This window comes from Thunnus albacares, chromosome 18 (assembly GCF_914725855.1).
Source record: "Thunnus albacares chromosome 18, fThuAlb1.1, whole genome shotgun sequence".
Taxonomy (NCBI): Eukaryota; Metazoa; Chordata; class Actinopteri; order Scombriformes; family Scombridae; genus Thunnus; species Thunnus albacares.
The window spans coordinates 13,943,259-13,970,493 of record NC_058123.1 but is presented as its reverse complement, the minus strand read 5'-3'; the positions used below and the strand labels follow the sequence as shown (position 1 = coordinate 13,970,493).

The 27,235-nt window shown below is 39.8% G+C and overlaps 1 protein-coding gene across 1 annotated transcript in view; it reads left to right on the top strand.

The window, feature by feature from the left end:
* Positions 1-27,235, top strand: part of pappaa (pregnancy-associated plasma protein A, pappalysin 1a) — a 93,350-nt gene that overhangs the window by 31,190 nt on the left and 34,925 nt on the right. The window contains exons 8-13 of the mRNA XM_044334387.1: positions 4,849-4,977; positions 5,125-5,216; positions 7,514-7,710; positions 22,681-22,791; positions 23,463-23,598; positions 23,731-23,944. Coding sequence (XP_044190322.1) covers positions 4,849-4,977; positions 5,125-5,216; positions 7,514-7,710; positions 22,681-22,791; positions 23,463-23,598; positions 23,731-23,944 — 879 coding nt within the window. The remainder of the gene's footprint in view (positions 1-4,848; positions 4,978-5,124; positions 5,217-7,513; positions 7,711-22,680; positions 22,792-23,462; positions 23,599-23,730; positions 23,945-27,235) is intronic.

The window sequence follows — 27,235 nt, the reverse complement described above, 5'->3', positions numbered from 1 at the left end:
CTAAAAATGATCTCCTATCGTTTTAAGAGTACCTATAAAAGTTAGAATTAGATTGTTTGACATACCATAGGTGTAAAATGAATAGCAGTGCAACCTCAAATGCATGTCAGCTGCCACACTGTCAAAAGGAGCATTGCCCTGTTTATTGTTCTTGCAGGTGCAATCTAAGATTTTCTTCTCAACTTCCTTAAATTTATCTGCTTTTCTCATCTGGGATCTCTCAGCCAAGAACAACAAGCAGCTACAGAACGGAAACACATCCATATGCATGCTCACACATAAGCCTAGTGCACACATCAGTGAAGGCATGAGCACACACAGATGAACACAGACACACATCGACACTCCTCTTACTCTCAGCAGCAGGCACATACGTTCGCACATTCTTCCATGCGTAATCACCTGGTGCTACGAAAACACCTTTGAAAGGCATATTGCATTGCCTTATGCCTGACTTTGAGAGTGAGCCAATATGTACAGGGGTCTTGAAAAGAATGTCTAGATGCACAAAGAAGCACCAATGATGAAATCTTATCACGTGACACCTTGTCTGTGACTGTAAAGTAAAGTCTTTTGTAGTATGAGTTGCATATCAGATCAGTTACATATCATATCATGTCCAGATGAAACTGTGGTTTTATGAATTCTGCGTCATGTGTCAAATTATTGTATATTAACTCCGTTGTCATTCTAAATGTTGTTCTGATATGTTCTTCTCACTAAGTAAGATGGGTGATGGGTGGATGGATAATTCATAGAACTGTGATAGATCTGCACCACGTCTTCTGTTTCATTCTTCTTAACACAGCATGGCTATTACCACCAAGGTCAGGAGGAATCAAGAATGCACCTAATTGGGAACAGGTTGAATGCCACGTTTAAACAGTTGTTATCACGCTATGAGGAGTAGCACTATTGACCCTGTAAAACCAAAGGTGCATTATAATACCCAGGTAACATATGTTGCTTGGAGGCATACTTCAAGTCTCAGACCAGCACAGGATATAGGAACACTACCAGTGGATTGGTAGATATGCCCTTGGATCTGTATTTATCTTCTCTCTACATCCACAATCTGTTTAGAAATACTTTGTTTGACCATGGCATGGCCTTTTTAAACCAGCAAAAAGACTATCAAACTGACAATAGTCAACTGCTTCACTGTGGAGCTTCTTGCCATTAGATAGCTTTGAGGGCAATGGCTAGTTTTGTGAGTGAGGTGCTAACTGTATAATTAGCAATCATGTTACTTATAAGACTATGGAGCCCTTTGATAGTGACCTGAGCAATTAGATGGGAGAACTGCTGTCATGTTCCGTGGGAGCCCTTTGTCTAGGAAAGGTGTATGTTTATCTTGCAAACTAGCAAACTGTGGCCAGTTTAATTTGATTAGATGCTATACTTTAAAGCTCGATGTGCTACAGAACCAATCATTTTATCTGGGACCACAGAGAAAGGCCACAGTGCTTTAGTTTGTGACAGGACAGAGGAGTCCACACTCAAGGCCTGCAGGAACTTTTTCAGGGTGAAGGAGCGGCCTTTGTGGTCAAAGTAGGTAGTGATGTATGACACAGAAGGCATCTGAGGTCTTAGTGTAGTCTGGAGAAACAATTGAGGATGGTATGGGTTGTTCCGCTGCTGCTGCTGTCCGGTAGAGTTATTGGTGTTTTAAATTGAAGCAATGACCCTGAAAGTGAAGGAAAAGGACGTTTAGTGAAAGGACTTTAAGGAAAACACTTTGGGATGCTGCTCAATGTAGGCTCAAGGCTCTAACAAGGGAAAGTTGTGGGCCCCGCTTAAAGAAGTGAAAGTGCGTTGGATTATGTTAGCCCAAATTTCCCATTATCCATAAAAAGGAAACTCAAGTGCTTCCTTGCTGCAAAGCAGTATCTGTTTCTCTCTTCTTTCTGTCTATTCTGTGTGTTTGCTCTCCTCAAAGATAAAGTCTCCTACAGCTTGACTTTTCCAGAGGCTAAACTAATTCAATTAGAGGGGGCATGTTTGAGTGTAGCCTAAGGTTGCACCGGCATGAGCCAACATCGCAGAACAGGACATACTGTAGCATAGAAGAGAGTCTGTCAGGTCAAACATTCTGTGTTGATAATGATAAAGCCAACATAAATATCTCATCCTAGGCACAATTTTTGCTGTGGGGAAATTCATTTTGTTATTTGATCTTAAGGTCCATCGGTTTTTATGTTTGGGACAGCAGTGATAACTTGAACTTTGTCTACTTTTGTCTGCCGGGAATGTGATGAACAAACACTAGAGAAATTGAGAAATGAAAATGAGGGGAGGGGGAAACAAAAGTCACCAAACATAGTCAGAGATGTCATGAAGAAGACACTCTTTCCTGTTGTAAATATTTTGTTTGTGTTCGTTTTAACACACATCACTTGAGGCAGAGCACAAGAGCACACACAAACAAACACACAAACATGTTTAACTTTCATCCTACTGTCCCGTGTATAATGTTTGGACATGGGTATGCAGAATATCTGCTTCTTCATATTCACTACTTTGCAAAAAAATTTCAACTGAACAGTTTGACTTAGGGCTCATCGAGAGTTATGGCTTCCCTGCACATCACTCAAAGACTTTCTTCATTTGATTGCTGACTGTAGCTTTGGCCTTGGATGAAACCTTTGTGGTACCAGAGTAATGTTTGCTGCTGGTGCTGCATTGCACTCACACTGGGGATTATATGGCAGCAGTGGGAATAGTGGTTTATGCCTGTGTACTCTTGTTTAAATTTGAAGGCCGTAGTTGGCAGGCAGTGTGTTACGAATAACAAAGGTATTGTGTGTGTGTGTGTGTGTATGTGTATGTGCGTGCATGCTTGTGAGTTGCTTTGTGTATGAATCCACATATGCCCTGGTACTTAAATGAACAGTACACTATCCTTGCATGCTTCTCATTGCATTTATAGCATTGCAAAGGGAATTCCAAAATTCGGTGTACTGTACTTTATGGTCCACATGAAATGATCTATGGCTAACATATTGGTCCTGTTTACCCTAGTTTACTGATGTTGTTTCCCAACCATGCACATACATTTTTTTGCCATATACTTAACCAATACTAGTCATGATTACACAAAACTATTATGCATTCCTATCCCCTTATGCATTGAATAATAGAGATCATATAGCATGCATTACAGTACATCCACTTATTTTCCTTATTTTGCTGATTTAGTTACGCTTAGCAAATACCATAGTGTTCTTATAAGTGTCATTAACTGGCCCGCAATTGATAAGGCGGCCAATAGGATTCCTCTTTGTAATCTGACATAGTGATCAGCTGATGTTCAAGCAAATTGGAATAGCAACACCAATACATGAAAGTTAAATGGAAACCTTGTTGTGTGCAGGACAATCTAACTACTTTAGACAACAGTCAAAGCAATTTAAAAAAGTAATTAATAAAAGTAGAATAAAAGAATATATAGAATTATATATAATTATAATTATATAAATCTGTATTTAGCATATTCAATAGACTGAGTACACATTCAAATAAAAAAAAAGTAGACTGTAAAGAAATTATATTTTATCTACACACACACACACGCACACACACACACACACACACACAATTTAGGGCCAAAAACTCTGAAAGCCAAAAAACGAAAACCATAAACGAGAAACCATGACCATAAGTGACAAATCACAACTATAAATGATGAACCAAAACTATAAGCAAAAGGGAAAAAAAGTCGAACTGGAAAGAAAACTGTAAACAATACAACTGCAAATGAGAGTGCTGATGTGAAATCAGTTATCCTGTTTTTTATTGTTCATGATAGTCTAAATAGATAAATAAAATAAATACTTATTGATTCTTTGGTTGCCTTTACATGTTTTTTTTAAAACCTTTATTTTGAGTTCCATTTCCTGTTAACAAGCTTGTTAACATGACACGAACTGTGTAGGAGCTAAACAAAAAGTACAGGCTACTTGTCCCATGCTACATGTTTATACAGTGCTTGCTTTAAGCAATTGAATCAGAAAATTGTCGATCACTTGATCAGTAACTTACAAGACTCAGTAAACCTGGCCATTCAACAGAATCCAACAGAGATTATTTGACCTAATGGGAAATACAAGAAACATGTAAAGGCAAACAATCGATCAGAGAGGAAAAGTAACTACTTGTCATCATAAAACCGGGACAATTAATGTCATTACAGCACTCTCACTTGCACTTGTTATTTCTCATTTACAGTTTTCTTTCCTTGAGTTTAGTTTTGTTGCTTTGCTTATGGTTTTGGTTTCTCATTTATAGCTTTGATTTTTTTTGTTTATGGTTTTGGTTTTCTCATTTATGTTTTTTTTTTTCCTTTCAGACTTTTTTTTTCAGACTTCCTTATCATGATGACTCAAGAAACCATCATGGCGACTTACACCGGCAAAGTGAGTAGTCCACAATATTTCTCCTGTCCATTGTGTATTCATCATGATGGTTCCTTGAATCACTATGATAAGGAAACAAATCAAAGCTGGACCCAAAGTGGGTAAACTCAGCCATATCAGTGGTTGACCCATGCTCTTGGTAGATGTGCGGAAGTGTGTGCTGAGACAGATGTTCTTATTTGTGTTGGCTTGTGATACCTTAGATGCTAAAAGATTGCTACAACACACACTCACTAGCAAACAGAGCAGCAGTTCTAGTGCTAACCGGTTCCCCACAGGCCTGGTCCGCATCTCTTTCTCAGTGTATGATCATTTACACTTTTTCTCCTTTTCTCCTTTCTTTATTTGTGATTCTTTATCTGACATTTCTTCGAGGATTCATGTTTTCCTACAGTACACAGACTCATTGTGATATTTGCCGCTCTCTGTGCAGGGATGTGGTGCCACATGTTGTGTACACCTATCAGGTTCAAACCATATCCAGCCGGAGTGAGAGTGAGCCCTCTCCACCTCTTGTGCATGAACTGGGGGCACCCTACTGCGGGGATGGACGAATACAGAGGTAACAAACACTGACACACAACTATATATATACAACTATATCTATTAAAATACATGCATACAGATGTTATAAATACCAGTTTTATTTGGTATTAATAAGTTTGGCAGTGTGTGGATGTTTTCTAAGAACTGCCTCCTTCTATTTTAGTTTCAAAGGAGAGGAATGTGATGATATGAACTCTATGAATGGGGACGGCTGCTCCAGTCAGTGCAAGAAAGAGCCCTTCTTCAACTGTGTTGGTAAGTCATATGGACAAAGGTAATCTTAAAGTTGAAATAGGAATGAATGCATTCACTGGTTTAATTCTCTGAATTGGTATTGAGATAAATACTGGAAATGTATCTACATTTACCCTCAATGCACCTTTGATCAAGGTATTTAATCCTTGATTTCTCAAGAAGATCTGCTCTATTGCCACTAGTAGAAGGATGTGGCTGTAATACAATCTTTTACAAAAATACTTCATGCTTTCTCAAGAATAAAAATGCCATTAGATATCATAATCACTTTGACCTCCTGTAAAAAAAATTGTTATAAAAAAAAAGAAAAAAAAAGAAAAAAGAAAAAAACAAATCTGGAAATAATTTTGTTTTAAAAGGGTGAGTCATTTTATTTTACATAGTTTAGTGATTGGCATCTCCTGTGTTGTTTTGTTTTATAAATAGATTGATGAATTCCTGTCCAGTTCTCCTGACAGTCCTTTTGCCCCCCTGTTGTGATAGTGTGTGTGTGCGTGTGTGTGTGTGTGTGTGTGTGTGTGTGTGTGTGTGTGTGTGTGTGTGTGCGCATGTAGAGTACATGCATGCATGCACACACATGTGTGAGCCTCTGTGAAGTGGCCACTTAATCCCTGTCAGATTGCTGGATGACTGCATTGGCTGTGCTGTTTTTCCACCAACTGCAGTGCTCAGGGATGTGTGCAAGTGTGTGTGTGTGTGTTTGTGTGTGTCCCACACTGTCTGACATAGTTGTAGTTTTGCACAGAAATCGGACACTATAATGACGGGACCTTCTGTCCATCTGTCTGTATGTGTGAGAGAGTGCCTGCTTGTCAGTGTGTTGGTAATTGAAAGGGAGAGTTGGATGGAGAATTGACACTAAGTATACAACAGGGCCAGGGTGCTACAGTCTGGATGAGCTTTAATAGACTATTCACACGATCGAGCCGAATTATATCTGCAATTGATGAAATGGACAAGTTGTTTTCACACGACCTCACCTGGCATTACAATCCCAGTGGCTAATTCTCTATAGGGCTCTAAGCCACAATAAACACAGGTGCAGATAAAACAAGGAAATGCAATCTCATTTTCTTTCGTTATATTCCTCCCATCACAAAAGTGATATTTTTGGAAGATCAGTTTTTGCCCAACATGTTGTTAAATGTAGCTTGTGGAAGATGTTTTGTCAAAATGTTTGTTTTGTCAGCTTCTGTACTTTTCTTTTCTAAATTTCTTCCTCTAACTCTAGGGCTCTTTTCTTTTTGCTCTTGCACTCAATCACCTTTCCACTTTTTCCGTTATCTGTTTATTCTATCCCTGTCCAAAATCAAGAAGCAATACTCTTTCTCCTTTTCCATCCTTTTCCTCCTCTCTTTAGCTCACACTCTACCTACAGTACAACTCCTGCAGCTTTCACGAGCCACTGTTTGAGCTTCCTCTTGTCTCTTTCCCTTCTCCTTTGCCTCTGTTCCTGCTGAGTGAGTGGCGGGAGCGTATTCTGTATGCCCCCTCAGTAGCCCCTCGTTTCACCATTGCCAGAGCACAGAACTGACTTTAGTTTTTGGCTGTGCTGGGGAGGGCTGGAATTTCGAGGAGGAGGCCCCGGCCAACTTGGCACAGAATGCCGCCTTTCCCCCTAACTGGAACCCCACCGGCTGACACTGCTTTAGCTGAGAGCAATGAGGCCCAGGCAACCTCCCTGCTCTGCTCCCCTCTCCTCCAGCCCATAAGCTTCCAGTTCCAGACCTTAACTCCGGGTGGGATGTCTGGAAAAATTACTGCTGTATCTTTCTTTACCTCTTGACTTTGTCTGGTTCCTCCCCTATACCCCCTTCCTCTCTCTTGTGTTTGTCTCTCTCGCTCTCATGTCATCACTCTCCCCCTTTAATTCTTTCTTGTTTCTTTCTTCCTTTCTCTCATCTCTGTTTTCAGAGCCTCACGTGCTCAAGAATTTATCCTCCTTTTTCCATGCACCTTTTATCCCTTACCTACCCTCTCTCCCTTCTGTATGGTCTTCTCCCTCTTCACCTTCTAAAATAATAGAGATATGGTTAGAAATGATATCCCAAAAGATCAGGGGGCATGTTCTATAAAAAAGGATGAGAGAGTAGTAAATGTTGGAATGTGTAAAACTCACCTGTATGGCTTTGCACAAATAAAGACATGCTAGACAAGGACGAGTCAGGTGGGGGATATGTAGAATCTGTACTCGATCATCACTTTACGTACAAAGTAACTTGCACTATACGGGTCAAACACAGATACTGATTTATTTGAAATGACAACTGTTTTTTCTGTTGTCTTTTCACCTACAGAGGAGCCAAGCATGTGTTACTATTATGATGGCGATGGCGTTTGTGAGGACTTTGAGCGAGAGACGGGTGTGATAGACTGCGGACTCTACACCCCCAGCGGTTTCCTGGACCAGTGGGCCTCCACTGTTGAAGTGTCCCATGAGGAGAAGCCCTACTGCTCTGGTGAGGTGGCTGCTGGATACCCTGCTGTTACTAAGGTAAGGTCAAACACAAGCACAAACACACGCTTGTTCTATACACAGTATATATATATATTTCATGGAATTTCTGATGTGAGAAAACAATGCCGCAACACTAAGCCGACTAACAAAATACAACAAAAAGCATCAACATGCTTTAAAATTCTCCACATGTAGACATGAAATTGAAATTGAAACAAGTTGTCCGTCAATGTAAGAGTATTCTGATATTAAACATACTGGAATATAATAGGTCATGTTAAAAAAAAACAGGCATTCTGCTTTGTTGTTTGGGTGACAGTCTTTGCTTTCTCATCCATAAATATTTTACACATCAATGCCTCAATGAATCCTCATTTTTGGGGAGACACTTTCAAAACAGCTTCTTTTGCTGGTTTGCCAGTAAAGTAATTTTAAAGATTGGGATATTTAATTAGATGTCTCCCAGGGTGGATGCAGAAGTTTGCTGCTCTCATTAAAGTAATGCTTATTGAAGACAGGACAAGACGCCATTGATTCCACCTAAGCCTGGTGGAAGCATTGATCTGTTGCTGTTGCGACGCAGAGAGGGGCTGATTGCCCAAAACATTAGGGTGATGCATACATTCATGTACACAGACAGACACACACACACACAAAGCTTCACATACATAAAAGTGCATTAGGCTCAATCCTATTTAATCCCCTCTCAAAGGTAAGTCATGTTGTTAGAATATAGAGCACTATCTCCTTTAAATCCATATTTAACATTTCGTTTCAATATTGTCCAGTCTCTTCATAGCTTTCAGGCTGTTTGTTCTTCAAACCAAATACAAAAGACATAAATCTGGCAGTATCTTGCTTTTATGTGAAGAGCGACATCAATATGTGTTGTTAAGTTTTATGCGCAGAAATATTTTAACCCTACAAAGGATAGACTTTAAAGGCAGGCATTGAAACTGTAAGGCTGCACACCACTACACTGATAGTGCTGTCTCGTCTGAGTCATGTGTGTAATGTTGGAAGTAGAGCTTGTTTCCACTACTGATGGTGCATTTTACAAGGCCAGTGAAGTAGTTATTCTTGAACAGCTGTGGGCAGGTGCCTTGTTCAAGCACATTTTGGCAAGGATTCACACAAAACAAAGGCAGGAGATACCATTTAACACATTTAATATGTATATGGCACCACTTCTGTCAGAGCGAAAAAGGGAATGTGTTCCAACCAACAACATTGCAGATGGTTTATTCTCAGAGAGGAATGAGACACCAGTGGAACATGTCCGTATAACCATAAAGAAAGGATTTCTGCTGTGAAGGACACATTGTTCATACAAAAAGCACTTTTACTGTTGAGAACACACTGTTCCCCAAGGGTCATATGTGATGAGATCACCTCGTTACAAGGCCACTGACTGTACACTCTATGTGGACACACAAGTGTATGTGCATGTGTGGAAAATATGCAAACGCAGGTTAACAAAACACAACAGTCTTGTCGGTATCTCTCCCCGCCTCTTCGTGTCTCCTTTTCACTCTGTCATCCGTCCAGTAAATCGTGTTTTGCAAAGCTTGCGGGTACACTGTTCCATCAAAAATGGTGTCCTCAAAGCCCCGTTCCTCTCACCGACATCAGTACATGTTGATGTAATCACTGACATTTATTTTTCCACTCCAGTGACATGCGCTACAGCAGCATCAAATACCATCTCTTCAACTCAAAATTAACTTTGATTACACTGTCCTGTCCTTGCAGTTTCAAACACACATACACACATACATGCACACTGAATCGTGCAGACTTGTTTGCTTATGGTAGTCCCTCAAAAAAACAAAATAATGTTACATGACCTCAAATAACTGAGTTGAGATTCTGGTTCAGGCTCCTAAGCAATTGTGCATGCATGCATGTGGCCATGGCGATTGTCCTAGAGGCTCATGCCACAGATGAAGCATGTGAGGATTGGCTCTGGAGATGAATACCAGGCAGTGAGCTTGTATGCGTTCATGGATCCAGTTTAAATGTGGCCACTTTAGAAAAAAAAACATATAAAACACCAGAGCGTGGCTGATCAGTAGGAAAACAAAGATGCTGAAGATGTTACCTATTTTCAAGAGCTTTCAGTGATGTCTAGCCATCTGGTATTTTAATCGGCCATAGAGTGCCCAATGAATAGTCATTCCTCAGGCATCTGGATTGCATTCCCCATCTAGTGTACTTCATTCTAGTTTCCTCAGTTTGTAGGGGGTTGTGTAAATAAGGGGTTTGATTTTCCATGGTGACTTTGAGTAGCTGATCTATGATCTTTGTTGAGATTTTGATGTAATTTTTCTGCGCAATGTAGTCGCACTGTGGCTTTGCTGATGCAGACCCACATGTTGGCCTTGACAAGGAGTTAGTGAGCTGTTGGGGTAGTAAATTGCATGGCAACTCTGAGATGAGTGTCATTAATATGAAAATGGTGAGGCCTGAGAAATGGGGACTGCAAGCTTGTTTTCAATGGAGACAACACTGAATACATTACTACTTTACATTTGAATTGGAAAATGATTATGAACTCAACTCATGAAGTCACCTTCTGTTGTGGTGGAACATAGCTGAGGTTGCTGTGTGACAGAGAAATATGCCTTTTGTTAGTAACAGATCAGTAATTACTGAGACTAAATCTAGTCTGCATGCCACCAGAGAAATGTGTACGGATGTAGACCAGTTTATAAGAAACAACAGATTTCATGAGTCATTATAAGAGAACTAATTGTGCTACATAGAGCTAAAACCTTGTGTGAATTTGATGAAACCGGTGTACTGTCATTACCTGTCCTTTTTCTTGCACTTGACTCTTATTGTCATTCAAGTTTGGTTGTTTTTTCATATATTGCAAGATGTGTATTTCACTCATAGAATTTTATAACATTGCTGGAAATGTCAAGCGTCACTGGATAGTTCATAGTTCATTGCCACTTCTTTAAATGAGGATGTGATTTATACTGTATGACATATTCATCAGTGAAAACACTGTAGCCTTGTAAGAATCTGCAAGGTGTAAAACATTAATTAATCACTCTATTTAATCATTTTGATAATGTATCTTCTACTTGATGTCACCGAGTTATTAATGCGGACCATATTGCGACATAGCATGTCTTCTCAAGAAACAACTGTTGAGAGAGTTGAGTGACCATGCATAAATGAGCTTAAGGGTGACCCTGCCAGGAGCTAAGCTGCTGTTGGAATGGCTCTTGGGTTAAATACTGTAGCATTCACAATGTGGTTACAACACACTCAATCTCTCTTTGTCATTCATCCTACCCGATCCATATACAGTAAACTTACTGTAAGTGAAGTTACATTTACCACAGTACTAAACAAGTACAAGGAGATTCTTCTGCTTGACAGGATCAGTAATAGAGATACAGGGGGGCACCCGTCATTTCTTGTTGGAGACTTGGCACATCGAGTAACCCTTTGATCTCAGCTAACCACATTCCCGAGACAATGTCATTACCACGGCACAAAGCCAAAATGACAGTAAAGTTCTCTGCTGGAGTTAGTGTCTGGTTAACCACTAGCATCCATCCCACAATATGTACCATTATTGTCCTTCTAACGCTTGTTTGGTTGCTGGTGTGTGTGAGAGAGAAAAAGACAGAGATGAAGGCAAAAGGAAGAGGTTATGAGTGCATAGATGGGTGACAAATTTAAAACAGGACTAAGTCAAAACCTAGTATATGGCTGGACCGTGTCTGACATCTTTGAAGATATACTTAGATCTATTTGTTTAAATGTAATATAAGATGGCAACTTCTTCAAGAATTTTATCTTATAAATGTAAAATTTGGCTAAAATAATGAGCAAATTAATGGCATATTGTTAATTAGAAGAAATTAGGATTGTTGAATATTAATAACAAATCATGTTCTTTAAGTAAAATTTCCTTACCATAACATATTTTAAGATCCAACTGAAAATCAGCCCAAAACATTGTCACATACACACTGAACAAACACATGCTAGTGTTTTCACCATAAAATTACAAAAAGAGCAACTGTCTTCTATATTAGGAATATACGTGATAAGCAATATCAAGCAAGGGAATGTTAATAGTTACTTTCTCACCTGAAAAAATGTTAAAACTAAATAAGGTGACATATTAACAGTCCTGCAGCAAGCACCACCATTGCCACCATTTGGTGCAAAATGCATTCTGGGATACTTGGCTGTCACAAGCTGCGGCAGCCTTCGGCCGACCAATGGTATAACGTCATAGCTCAGCTACTCACTCAGTCAGTCACGGACAGTTGCGGTTATAGGGCTGGCTCCACTGTTGTGGTCCAGCCAAAAAACATCAAGTGTCTTAGTAAGGCACGGGGTCACCGCAACATCTTCAGTGCTCCTTGGCGTAGATTCTACAAGTCTCTTGAACTCTACAAGATGGATGAGCACCATTTTGTCAGGCACTTGAAAAACAGGCTGCCTAAATGAACCAACAGCACATTGTCCTGCCTCGTTAATAGCTCACTTCATCCTCTGTGGTTTCATTTAATCATGTTCCCATGTTCATGGCTTACAGCTCTTTGGTAGAGTTGGGCTAGAGATGTTCTTCCCTGATACAGGACAATGCTAAAGTGTAACAAATTCTCAAGTGTTTTATGTTCTGAATGAGTGTGTTGGGGGTAGGGGGAGCGGACAGTACATCATTTCCTTCTGATCTAGTAAACAAGTCCCGTATTGGCTTTGTGTATCAGTTCTGTTTGATGTCTAAAGACAGTGTTGATACTGTCTGTGTGTGTGTGTGTGTGTGTGTGTGTGTGCCTCAGAGAGGGAGAGAGAGGGGCAGCAGTGATAGGAATCTTTGCGGATGCAAGAAAGCAACAACAGCACAAGAAGGCACTTGAGGAGAGAGATCGTGTATCTGCACGAAATCTCAAATGCTATGTACTTGTGTGTGTGTGTGTGTGTGTGTGTGTGTGTGTGTACACGGGAAATACACTGAAATATATTGTAAAAACAGACAAACAGAGATACAGAGGGATATTGAAACACATCCATGTATCCATTAAATCGCATGATGAATGATAAGCTCAATATGCAGAATTTATGCACAAAAGCTGAGCTTTTTTTTCTTAACTTCTAAATCTTCATGCACCAGAGCAAAGCCAAGGAGAAGGATGGGTGAATGCTCCCACATTTAAACCACTGCTGATGGAAGGTTCTGCATAAGAATATTAAAATAAGAATAAATGGTGCATAGAGCCATAAATACATACTGCCTTTTTTGTACACTATAGCGTAGTAGCCTGCTGTCCACCTTACAGAATGTAAATGTGTGCTAGATCTTTTAGATTTCAAAACATTCATTTTTGGATGATAGAGTGTGAATCCCAGCACTCACCTGTAGAGTTATGTACATTGTTGAGGTAGAAAGCTATTACAATGGCAGTGCAGTAAAATTGTCTTGGGGTAAGATGTACATGTTGAAATGGCAGGGAGTAAAACCAAAGAAGAGGAAGACAATGGAGGAGAGATTGAGATTTGTGAATGAAAATGAATACAAAGGAGAGTGCACAGCAGCCAGTTAAGTAAGAGTAAAGGTAAAGATACATTATATGACGGTGAAATGGCATATACGATAATGTACAGAGTGAGAAACATTGACAAATGACATATGGGGTTAGTGGTTGTAATTGGAGGTAAAACAATCTAGAAATTAGTGTGACTGACAGTCTTGCTGCATTTACAAGAAAATACATCATTGAATAAAAATTGTTGTGAAAGTGGAAAATGGTTCAAAACCACTCTCGTTGGCCATTCCCACATTAAAATGTCCTCAAACGAGCAGTTTGATCCAATCAAAATACCATATGGACACCAGAGAATGTATGAACTTAATAAAGTTGAGTCGCATTAATGATCACAAAAAAATGCGTGACTGCCAATGTAACATTCTAGCCAGGTTTAACAGTTGCGTTGTTTTCCTTTTTTTTTTTTTTTAACCTTTTGCCTCATTTAGTGTCAGACCCATAACAAAATGTTGTAGAAAACCTCTAATATGGGGTTACCTGCGAGCGACAGTAAAGTGGCTTCAGCTTATTTATAAGATTCTCCCTTCTTTCCTGATGAAGCTCACACACAAGTACACAGTCAGACAGAGACACACAGGCAAACACACACACACACACACACACACACACACACACACACACACACAGTGCCGACTCCATGCAGGATTATAGGGCAGGTCCATAGGGGACTGAAATGTACTACTGCTGTCTTTGTGGAGCAGAACATAATGTTCCCCCACTACCACACCATGGAATATGGTGAGCCAGCTCAACTTGCTCTAGGGGGATTGGATTGGAGAACTGGCCCTAGCAACTAACCTGTGTGTGTGTGAGTGCCCATGTGCGTGTGCAAACTGCTTTCCTTCATGTACATGTGTGTAGATGAGTTTGTGTTAGTGGGGAGTGCGCATGTGCATTCAAACTTTAAGATCAAACAGCAAGCCAGGTGATGTCTCCAGAGAGGGCTGCTGCCCAGGCAATCTCTGACGCAACCCCTGGGCACCCCTGGAGAACACTCCCCTTAATTATACATAAGCAACAGAAGGGATAACATTTTAGTCCTCTCACGCTGCAAGAAATCGCCTATATATGAAGTTCACCCATCTTGAGATGTAAAACAAACATATGGGGTCTGAGTTAAATAACCCCCTCTATATTCATATTTATGTAGGTAATGCTTAAGAGGGAAAGGATAAGGAGAGGAGAGGCACTATAAAATAAATAATTCCTGTTTGTAAAAACAAGGAAATAATAACTGGCCCAGTTTTGTCCTACAGTAGGTCCCAAAAAAGTAGGCGGCATGTATACATTAAGTGATGGATACATTTATGAAGGCTACTGCAGAGCACATTTCCACACATATTCCTGTACGAGCAAACAAACAACACAGGCAAACTTGCACATACCACTGCACAAGCTGTAACACACACACACACACACATCCACAAAAACAAAAGCTCATACAGTAGCTGAGCTGTTGCTTTCAGCAGTACAGGAAGGCCAGCTTCTCTGGCACTGTGTCTTCTCACCAACATTCCCTCAAACCGCACAGCCCTCGTCAGGCACGGTGCCAGTGACATAAGCGTGTGGTAACATTAAAAAGAAACCTCTGGGATGGCGTTCCTTTTTCCCTTTTACTTTTCCCGTTTCAATTATTATTGTGGTTCTGCCATGTGGAAACCTCATTGTGGCTGGTGTATTTTTTCATGGCACTGATGACCCCCCATAACATTTTCAAGCTGTTAATATGCAGGGTTTTGGCCCTGTTTTATTGAGCAAAGGGGGCCACTGACTGAGGGACATTTATATTCTCCGCAGACCCATCTGTTTTCAACTTGCTGGCATTGTACACTCACCAATCCCTATACATTAGTTTGTGGTCTGTGTTCCCTGCCACCCAGTCACTACTCATGTCTGCCCTGATGAGATGTGGATAGGTAAACTGCATAATTGCGCTCACTCACTAAGTTTTACTGCCCGTTCTCAGTAGGCCATGGAAGTCGCCCATCATTAGCCCCGGACCAATGAGACGGTGAGTTTCAGTGGGTATGGGTGGGGCCGGGTGACAGGACATTACCTCACACACCAGGCGCTCACCAGCATTCCAGTAAACCATGGGATGGTGCTTGGAAACTCATACTAGTTTCTCTCTGTTGCTCTTTCTCTCTTTCCCTCCACAAATGCCTCACAGATGCTCACCCCTGCTTCCCAAGCTCAGGCTTCAAATTCATATATATGGTTTTAACAAAGAGAGAGGGGGGAATGGAAAAGAAGAAAAAGAAATACCTTTTGATGGAAATAAACACGTTTTAGGAGGTGCTGTGACAAGATAAATATTCACATAGGAAATTGTTTTCTTAATGTGTCCAAAATTTCCATAAATCCAGAAAAAAGGTTGCTGTCTGACCTCACAGACGCCTCACAACAATTTGCACAGCAGGTATCTCTGACTTCTGGTGTACCAGTGTTTACATTGAGTCATATAAAGTGATTGGATATATGACTCAAAATGCATCAACAGTTTATTCACTGTAGTTTTTATGTTTACTGCTAAAGTGAATGAATGAATGAATGAAGGCAAAAACCATGTACAGAATATTGAGATTTAAGGCGATGGGGTTGGAATCATTTTGGGAAATTGGAACTTGTAGATAAAGGGGATTGGGGGAATGTTGGTTGACAGTCCGGACAACAGTGAACCAGTGTCCTTTTCTTTTGCGCATTCTGCCACATGGTACACAGTATGTGAGACATTATGTTGTCATGAAGGCGTCCTCATGTCTGTCTGTGTGTAGATGGGGTATGCTCCCATGAACACAACTTCACATCTCAACAATTCATAATGGTAGCATCATACTTATATAATGTCAGCATCTTTTAGCTTTGTGCTGAATACTAATTCCATACGTTAAAGGAGACATAATGTGATTTTCTTTTATATTTATACTGTTATGATGTTGGATATCTATGTTAAACATGGTCAATGTTCCAAAACTTGAGATGAACGTATTTTAAAAATGTTCCCTGCAAATCAAAAGCCAGGTCTTCAGCCTGCTCTGAACACTTTGTTTGCAAAGTTTCCTCTACTTTCTCCATGTGATGACATCAGATTGTTCGCACATGCCCACAAATGACCCTCCATTCCATAGCCTTTGGTACAGGTTGTTGCTTAGGCTCCATGAGTTGCTCACATTGTCCATATTTTGGATTGGATTTGGTTTGAACATGCACAGATGTATTTGAGAAGTTTCCATTTCAAGTAAAGAACAAGAAAAAGAAGTGAAATCCTACGTCTACTGTTTGTTTACATAGCCTACGGAGCCGCAGCTTACCAATCAGAACAGAGTGGGCTTTAAAGAGACAGGAGCTAAAACAGCCTGTTTCAGACAGAGGCTGAACTGAGGGGATGCATAAAAGGCCAGTATAAGATAAAAAGGGAGTTCTTTGAATTGTAGTCATGCAAAGATATTCCAGTACAGCCCCAGAATATAAATATAGGCCTGGAAGTATGCATTATTTGTCCCCTTTAAGAACAAGTTCATATTTATACCTCAGAAGATTTGTGAAGATGTTGACATAGAAATATTTGCTAGTTAATGTATTACAGGAACTAGCTTAATTATTGACCTTGTTATGTGTGGCCTGGCATTGTATGCCAATTTGAAAAATTACCTATCTCTCCCTCTCTTACGTATTTGTGTTGGGCTCTGTTCAATGCAATGTACAATAAAGAGACCTGTATATTGAGTGACAAAACTGAGTCAAGCTCAGGTCTTCCTCAGGCTCCTGGGCTGTCCTCTAGGGTTTGGAGGATACAGGGAGGACTTTGCAGGGCCTCCTAAATGTCTGAGGGTCTCAATAGTCTTTCAAGGACATATGGCCCATGTTTATGTGTGTGTGCTGGTGGGGTTTATTGATTTGGATCCAAGATAGGACATTTAGAAAACCTGGAGGCTTCAACATCAGTATCAGCACCAAGATAGGTGCAGCATATGTGTATGTTTGTTTGAACCTGTGTACGTGTTTGTACATGGATATGCGCTATGTGCCCTCTGTAGAGGTGATCTAACTTCACACTGGCACCAGATTTCCATCTCAGGGGGAAAGGCTGTGGTTGAGTTACATTATGCTGTTAGAGCCATTATTATTGTCATTACTCTGTCTTTACTAAGAGCGCCACTCTCTATTTCCTTCCCCTTTACATTTTGCTTCTTGCTCTTAATGAACGTTTTTACTGTACAGACATATTGTCACGTTAATGAGTCTGACAGTTGCACTCTGTCTTTCTCCTCACCTAAATCTCCTTTGGTTTCCCCTTGGCTCAAGACGCTTGGCTCTCCTTTTATCTAAAGCGGTGATTTACAAACACTAGTTTGTTTCTACAGACCAGGGTTGGCTGTTTTCTGCCACTCTGACTGGCCAGCTGGTACAAATTAAGACTGTGTGTGTATGTGTGTGTGTGTGTGTGTGTGTGTGTGTATTTTTGAGTTTAGGAGTTGAACTCATCTGCAGTGTTGCTGATACTGTTTTCCAAGGAAAGCGAGAAGCTTTTTCCAAATTGACATCTCAACATTTGTATTTATGTACTTGCAAGGAGACTGTTATGTTCTTGTTGTGAAATAGAACAAGGGAAACATGTGTTTTGTGTAAGTTGAGGGGTAGAGGTTATCAGAGCTAATCATTTTCGGCTTGTTATTTTACGAAATGGGCATCCCCTTTGTTTCTTTTCAGATTAGTCAAACAAGTGCTGCTTTAAGGCAAATCTCTTTAAAACAGGCATTATACATTATCAGCGATACAACTTTAGGTTGTCCTTTAACAGTTTTATTCATCTGCTTTTTACTTCACAAACAACAGATTTACCATCTCCTCCCCTTCTTTCATCCAGCTGAGAGACTTTATAATCTTTGGACTGTCTTTTTGTCAACTGATCCTGCTGTGATACTGTAGTTTTAATCAAGCACTCCATTTAAAGGTCTGCTGGCAGGTGGTTTATTTTATAGCCATAACAGATTGAAAGAGAGCAAACAAAAATATGTCTATGCTTAGATGCATATGTGCTGTTTCTTTACTTTATTTCCATCATATGCACAGTAGGGTGGCCCTGAATACCATATTCTACAAAGATTCAGTAAATAATGTATTTGACACCGATTACTTTTTCGTTCAAATGTTAGGCTAATAAAAGGCTCATGCCAAAGACATTGTAGAGAGATTGTTTTGTATTTGTCAATAACAGGTATATTTTCTATTCTAGAATAATAAGTTTATGCAGCAATAATACTGGGACGTTATGCTGCTGCCACAGTTGCTAAATTGGTTGAAGTTGCCTTTGTGTATTAATAATTGTAGCCATATGTTGTGAACTTGCAAATTCTGCGTAAAATGATCAGGTTTTGGTACTTAACCTGTGATAAAGTGAGTGCTATAAATGTTTCTGGGCTCCCATCCCTCTCTCCTCAGTGCATTAATCAATGCACGTGCCTTTTACTGTCCTTTGGGACTTACTTTTGAGACTGCATTTACCCCAGTCCTTAAATAACACCTGATCATAGTACAAATGAGCCACAGGAATTTTTATCCGTGATCTTCAGCAGTCTGAATTCATTTTCAGTCTCCTAGTCTAAAGAAATGACGGGATGCAAGGTTTTTTACACATTTTCTAGCAACATGAAAGCATTTAGATTAAACTTTCTCTGCTTATATTTTACACATAGAAAATACATAATGATGTTTTGTAATTCAAATGTGGTTTTATAGTTTTAGTATAAAGTTTCTGTGAAAGTAGCCTTATTGTTAATGTAAAAAGCATTTAGTTTTGATGCGTCATTGTAAGCTCATTCACAATAGCAACAACCATAGCAAGAAAAAAAAAGCTTTTCAAAAATGTATTTGCTTAAATATGAATTAATGTTCAATAAGATTACAAAGTCCGAAACTGTTGGTGTGATCTTCTCAAAAGATAAAACTTGAGTAGCACTAAAACACTGCTACTTTTGAAGAGAGTGGGACTGGAATTTTCTAATGTATGCAAAAGCACTGAAACATTGTTGAAGTTATAATAAAAAATAAAAAAATATAATAAAAATGTAAAAGTATTTTACAAAGTAATGCTTGAATTGATGTTGGCAACTGAAATAGCTTTGTGTCAGATATGTCAAATACATAACCAAAAGGAACAAATCTGAATGCCATCTTTACTATTTGGGCAGCCTTATTTGTAGATCTTATCATGAAGGGAAAACACATCTCAGAATTCATTTCAGTTTCCTATACAGTAAGATCTGTTCAACGATGTTTTCAAGAGAGAGAACTGGCATGATAAGAGAAAAAAGGGGTTTGGACTGTAACATAGTGCCTCAAGAAAACAAACAAACAAACAAACAAATAGAGGATTATGAGAGGATGTTTTTTGTGGCTTATCAACACTTATGTTTTTAAAGCTTGAACTAAAACTAAACTAAAATAGATCGTTAAAATAAGAAAATATGGAAACATGCAGAGTTTAAAGCTAAATTTTTTGTATAGAAAATAAAAATTGAAAGCAGTGACACTTCGGTGCAGAGTTTAGCACTGCTGACTCACAGCAAGAATCCAGACCTGGCCAGCTGGGGTGTTTGCATGTTCTCCCTGGGCCTGTGTTGCTTTCTTCCAGGTGTCCAGGGTGTAACCCGCCTTTCACCCAATGTATGATGGGATAGGCTCCAGCCTGTGACCCTGCAAAGGAGGTGTTAATGATGGATGGATGAATGGATAAAATTTGAAATCGCGGAACTAAGCTGAAGGGGTGCAATAGTGTATTACCATCACCACCCTTTCCTCCTCTTTTAATGACTGAATCAAATCAATGACAAATCTATTTAGAGTGCTCTGACTCGTGCCATTGCATGGGGAGGAGGATGTAGGAAGTGTAACGACCCATGGGAGACTTGTGAATTGCCTCCCACTAGTGTGATGGTTTACGGTGGGGGGGAGTGTTTGCTTGAGGGCAGAGGTTTTTGGCATGCTAAGCAGTGTTTGTCTGTCTCAAACAGTAAGTTGTTAGAAAAACACACCCAGAAAGGTGAGAGGAGGAGGAGGGGTGTGGAGGAAGGTGTAGCTAGTGCCACCTGTATTTACATGAATAAGTTTGCACGTGGAAAGGGTTTTGTCACCCTGCTCTGTCAAAAAAAAAAAAAAGGTTAGCAATGGAAACCAGCTCCTCTTGACTTCAATTCTTCATAATCAGACCTATAGTCACTGCAGCTGTGTCCACAAAACCTCAAAATAAAATGGAGGTCTACATGACTGTACTCAAAAAGACTCATGGTGATGGATCTCAGGTGTTTGTCACCTGCATTTCTCATTTCTGCCGCTTCAGCTCTAAGCAGAAAGGTCATGTCAACAGATCCAGGGGACAGATATATGGACAGATAGCTGGTCTGGCCAGTTTTCCACGGTGGCAGGATCCTACAGTAGCCTCTCCAGCAAAACTCTCATGTTACCGGTGTCTCATTTCACTAGCTCAGGGCAGCGGGCGAAACTCACCGTCCTTGAGTGTCTGCCCTCCCTCCCCTTTATCTGTGTTTATCTTCAATAGTCTTTTACTACTGTATCCATCTATCACCTCTACTCTCACTTTTCTTTCTTTTTAATCACAGAGTGTTCACATCATCTCATTCCTGTTTTCTCCACATCCCTTCTCGCTGCCTTGCTGAACATGGCTCACCCTCCTAATGTAGCTAATAAGGTGATGATGTGTAGGCCACAAATCCTAGAGTGGGTCCTTTGATCTTCTGTATGTCAGCAAAGCCTCAATAAAGAGGTGACTCTGTTTGGTGAATTTATGATGACTGGGTAAAGTAGTCATGATTTCAATTGCATTCCTTGTCCTTTTAAAGCTCTGTCTTCCCACCAACACTGCAACCATAGAAGTAAGCAAAAATGAAAACAAAAAAATCAAAATGCAGAAAACAAACAAACAAAGACTAAAAACAAAGACTAACAAAGACTTTTTAAAAGCTGTATGGTTTTGGTTTTCTACCTCCTCCGTATGCCTTGGCCTGTGGTCACACCAGATTTGGAAAAAGGGAAATTGGGTTGAAAGCTGGTTAACAAAATCATCCCACAAGTTGAAAATGATACACTTCTTTATCAAACATTTTGCCTTTTCTCTTTATCCCTGTCCTTGCACTCACTTTACAACCACCACACCCCTCCCCTCATGCTACTAGTATTCTTTAAAAACAAGAATACAAACAATCAGGAGGGACAATTCCCACCCTCTTCCTCAAACTGGCTTTACATTGATTAGTAATCTCTACATTCAGTCTCTTTATTTGGTTTGAGGAACAAACATACCTTTTCTTTAGTTGAAGTTGTAAAAATGGTTCAGGACTGGATCTAAATCATTCTTGTTTTTCACAATTAGCTGTAACTTTTAGTGCAGCCAGAGCTTGTGTTGTCTTTGTTTTACATTTAAACATTTCCATTGTCATCTCTCACCAAAATTTAAAAACTCTATATATTCCTTTGCTGGGATAGACCTCTGGTCACACTGAGTGTACTAGCATTTGTGCATATACAACCCTCTGGGACTTTGAATTTGAAAATCTTATATTGAAGGCTGAGTCTCATTGTTATACAGATCAGATTTCACACAGACCGAACTCTAGACAGTTCCAAATACATGTGATTAGCATGTCAAGGAAACCTAGACCACCTGCCAAATGATGGCTACTACACATAATTAGTGAATGTGTTGCATCTGTGAGACACAGGTGACTTATTCAGGTGCTACACAGAATCATGGAAACTCTCTGAGGGTGTCTAGTGGGCAGGTGTGGCATGACAGGGTTTAAAAACACATTTCAAGGTGAATACACAAAAACACACAGAGATAAGTAAGAGAGAAGAGGAGAGGGGAATATGGGGCATATGACGCATGACATAGTGCTGTGTTTGATGATAAGACACAAATAAACAGTACCACACAGAATGCACGTCATCTGCATGTCCGCCCAGACAGAAAACAGCTGACAATTGTGGAAATAAAGGGGTCACAGCATTGTCAAAAGGCCAAGACTGTTACCAAACTGCTCATTTCAACTTCATTTTAGCACGTGATCTCCTGAACTTACTACTCTGCACCTTTTCCCAGCTTTGAGGTCTGGTGTATTGTGATGAGAAACAAGTTGGCAAAAGCATCAAGCTTTTCAGAGATGATATCTGACAACAACAACTGATAGGAACAGAGATTGTCAAAGTGTAATTGCTTGCTGACTAGAATTACCCTGTTTGCTGTTTCAAAAAAGCAAAACAAGAAGCAAGTGGAATTCTTCCTAGTTATAGAACCAAAGATGCCATATCACAGATCACAGATGCTCCAACTGTTGTTGATACACTTTTTTTTGAGATAGGATGTAATTCGGAAGTAACTTTATCTTCTATTCTTTTTATGTTTCCCTAGACATGTCAATCCAAGGTGTTTGATCTATCAGATGGAGTGTCCCAGTACGCATGGTTCCCTTGTCGTGACAGCCATAAGTCATCCTGGGGAAATCCTAACTATTGGCTCAAGGTAAGACCTATATCCATTGAATATGTCAGGTGACATCTCAGACACTTTTTGAGAAAGCTAATGCATTTTGGTGGAGTGCTCTGTTATGTGAAGAAAAATGGACAGCATTATTTACATTATATATAAACATATTCAACAATAATAGATATAGAAGGTGTTGTACACCTTAAGAAAATAACTTAAAGAAATGAAACAGCACTGACCTCACTTTTGGGACAATGATTGGTTGTTTTCTGTCCAAAGTGCAAAGACATAGATTAGCTTCATATCACTAAGGTCCCATGTATAACAAGCTTCAAACCAATGTTTTATGCTTGCTTGTGGTCTTAACACTAAGACTGTCTGTTTTGGTCTTCTAAAAAAATACTAATGGTGATGCTCTTGTGAAGGGTTTATATTGGTGTATGTCACTGTTTCACAACTCCACTTTGAGTCATGGAGTTCCCTCAGTCTACCCTCTGGACTGAGGCTACCCTCAGTCCATTACATTTTGTGCTGGGACTCAATGCAGTGCAATTGTACATAATGGCATCCTTACAGTGGCTGACAGAGTACAACACTCTTATACTTGAAGAACACAAGCCAATGCAGAAGAAATATGCACCAATTTGACAACACATATGATTCAAATTTGTACTTAAATTTCATACATTTTCTTTTCTTTCATTCAGGCCCACTTTTCTCATCCCATGGTGGCAGCAGCAGTGATTATACACCTGGCTGCTGATGGGACTGACTACGTTGACCAGACTCAGTGTAACATCACTGTTCAGCTGGTGGACACCAAGGAGGGCATCCATAGTCTTGGTGAGAACTGTCTTAAAGTATATACTGTACTTCCAAACTGCAATCCACCTCATTCACCTTCGGGGTCAGATTGCTAATTATGATTCAATCGAAAGCTGAACCCTTAATCTCTTCTCCAATAACTTTCCACAGGTGAGTGGCACCTGAGCTGCCGCACCAACCCTTTGGTGATCCCAGTGAGCCATGACCTGTCCGTAGCCTTCTACCACACCAAGGCCATCCTGGTCATGTTTGCCTCTGAATTTGTGGCCATCTCTGGTGTAGGCCTGCGCTCCTTCCAGTCCTTCGACCCCATAACAATAAGTGGTTGCCAGAGCAATGAGATCTACAACCCCACAGGCCAGAGGTGAGGCCAAGAAATAACACTGGTGCACATGAGGCCTACACATGTTATATGCATCTCACAACCAAAGACATGCAGATGAAATCATAAGATTATCTACACAAGCATGTAGCCACACACACAACTTCCACCATTTCTTGCCTCTAAGGTACAATTTTTATTTGGAATCATATTTTCTCCAATTCCCTATATTTACTGTACTACAAACCATCTAAAACTACATAAACTATCAAATAACCGTTAAAAACCACCATAGATTATTCTTACCCTTCTTACGGAAGTCCTCATACAACATGGATAATTACAATATAGAGAAAAAGAATAGTAATGTGAAGAAAATAAATTACATAGCATGTTATATTAGGTAAATATTAAGTTTAATAAGTTAGAGGAAGATAAAATAGAGTTTCAGGCAAGATGTGAAACTGTTTGGAGTGGATCAGAGAGGATGTCAAGGAACTTCTAGGTGCTGCCAAGCACTGGTAGGACCTCAACCACAAAATGTCTTCTCTACCACAGAGACCTGGAAAGTTTACAGACTACACGTACACACAAGATGCAATTCAAGGGCGCCATTCACACAAAAGAAGAGGAGATATAAGATGCTAAAAGCTGTTTTTATATGTGTGTATTTGCGCCAGAGAAAGGGAGAGGCATACTTTAATTAATGATGCCAACAAGCTGTTTAATGTTAGACATCTGCCCAAAAGGTACAGTCATAACAGTAAAATGTTATAGGTAACAAATAGAGTATCACTGGAAATTTAAGTTGGAAAAAACTTTCCAACAAAGGAGCTGCTGCGTTGCCTCCAGCTCTACATGTTGTTTACCACCTCAGTTTGTTTTGTATTGAGTTCGGCTGAAGTGCACACTGTATACAGATTTCCTTTTTTTTGAAAAATCCTGCCAAAATGGACATGCTTCTCCTGTAATAGTGTTTGCATTGCTCGACACTGAGGCCGTCAGTTGCTGTTTTCTCAATTTGAACTAGTTTATTAAATAAATGACATGTCGATACAACATCAAAGGTAATGTCGTGGCGGTATTCCATATTTGGACATTTTTGTGTGTGTGATGAAACGATTAGCAACAGCTGAAAACTGAGAATCTGAATCAGGAAATAAAGAAGATCAAAGTAAAAAGCCATTAACAGTTATTGATAACATTTTAATGTGCAGTTCATAAGACCAATTTAGCTAAAAATTCTCATTTTTTAGTTTCCTGATACCTTTCATTTTAACATCTAACCGTAGGATGTCAAGTCACTCCTCGCAAACATAGCTAAACCAGGCTGCACACACGCAAAAGCAGTCACAATTTACCAATTTCCACACCACCGTCATGCATGAGACAATTCATGCTGATGATGCTCCCACAACCCTTTCAACACCAAATGCACTAATAAACATACCCATACACAACGAATGGATGGTCGGGGGGTCTGTGTGGAGAGATAGAGCTGTTTGTGGCTTTTGTTGTGTGCCAGTGAGACATCCAAGAGCACCTAAATAGATTAAAACTGCTGTGTATCTGCATCAGCCAGGAAATTACTTGTTACTGCACACACACACACACACACACACACACACACACACACACACACACACACACACACACAGACAGACTAGTTGCTTTCTCCCGGAGTTCTTGCTGACTTTCCTTTCTTTCATATTCTCTCTACTTTATCTAATTTCCACACACTTGAAAATGATTGTTAATATGTGTATATAATGGCAGTAAACTTATCTTTAGAAATTTTGACTTGCTGCAAGCTGAATATTATGATGTAGTATTATCATCAGTTACGTCGTCTATACCTTACTTTCCAAGTTTCTTGTCTCTCACTTCCATTTTACCTCTCTCTGTCTTTCTCTCATTCCCATTTCCTTGCTTTTCCACATCTCCCCTCCTCCTCCTCCTTATCATATCTGTTATCCCATGCTATGTTCTCATCCTTTACTTTCACGTCATCTCGTTCTGTTTGCCATCTCCCTCTTAATTCTCCCCTTTCTGTGCCTCCTGCTGCCGCTTTCCCTCTCTCATTCTCCTGGGCTGAGCAGCACATTTCCCGTAATACTTATGCCTCCACAAAACACCACATCCCCTTTTCCCTGAGTTGTTAACAACAGCAGCTATTAACATTACTCCGTTTTATGTTCCATGCTTGTCTGCAAGCGCATGCACATGTATGTTTTCTCTTTTTTTCCTCAGTTTTTCACTTGAGTCTTGCTTCACTTGAATGTTTTTTTCTTAAATTTTATACTTATCATCTCCTCCTACATAGAGAATTGTTGAGTTATGTTTGTTAGTGTATGAGGGATATTCACACAAGTTTTTGTTCTGTCCTCCCTATTGTTTTCTCTATTTTTTGTGCTGTATTGTACTGTCCTTCTCATTCACAAGGGAGGAGGATAGTTTTCCAGGTAGTTAATTGTAATTTATGTCAGAAATTCCAGAGTGACTAGCAGAAAACCACAAAGACATTTTGTTCCAAGCCAAGTGTCCACAGAGAAGGCTTTCCTAGTTTGTCCTCAAAAAGCCTAGATGTAAGGAACTGCTACTCCCCTGTTTTCTATATGCAGGGCACTAGCAATTCCCCTGCATATAGAGGCTGAGCAGGTTCCCCTCACCTGCTCAGCTTAGCATCTTGTTAACATGAGTGTTTTATTTTATTTAAAGGACAATCTAAGAGATTACTTTTAATAACAGGTTTTTCTTCTCAGTGTTATGTTGGGAGGGGCAGTGAGGTTGAGAGGATATAAGGAACACTGTAGGTGCATAGAAGGTTTGCATCATAAATAATTTGAAAGTATAAACATAGGGATAATTAAAATTATGTCTGCAATTGAAGCAGTAAAACAGAAATGTATGAAGACAGTAAAATAGATACTCCATTCTTGCAGGAGCAACTTGAACAATATTTCTCCAGACTTGTATTTTCTTTCTTTCTCTCTTTGCCCCCATACCTTCCCCACTTTCTCTTTCCCTCTTTCTCTGTCGACTTCATAAGGGAACCCTATACTGTAGAATGTGGACTGTTGTAAAAAGGTGCCTTGGGCATCCAAGCATTCCAAGAGCATTAAATGCCTTCTCCATCAGGCTACCAACACAGAGCTGTGGCCAAACACTGCTATTGTAGCCTGCTCATAATATATCCTGTCGCTCTTAATTCACAAACTACACTCTGCTGTGTGTGTGCGCGCACACAGACACCCCTTTCATGTGCACAGCAAATATGGCAATCTTTTCTCCATGTGGTTTATTGATTTGATATGTTAAGCAGTCATTGATGGA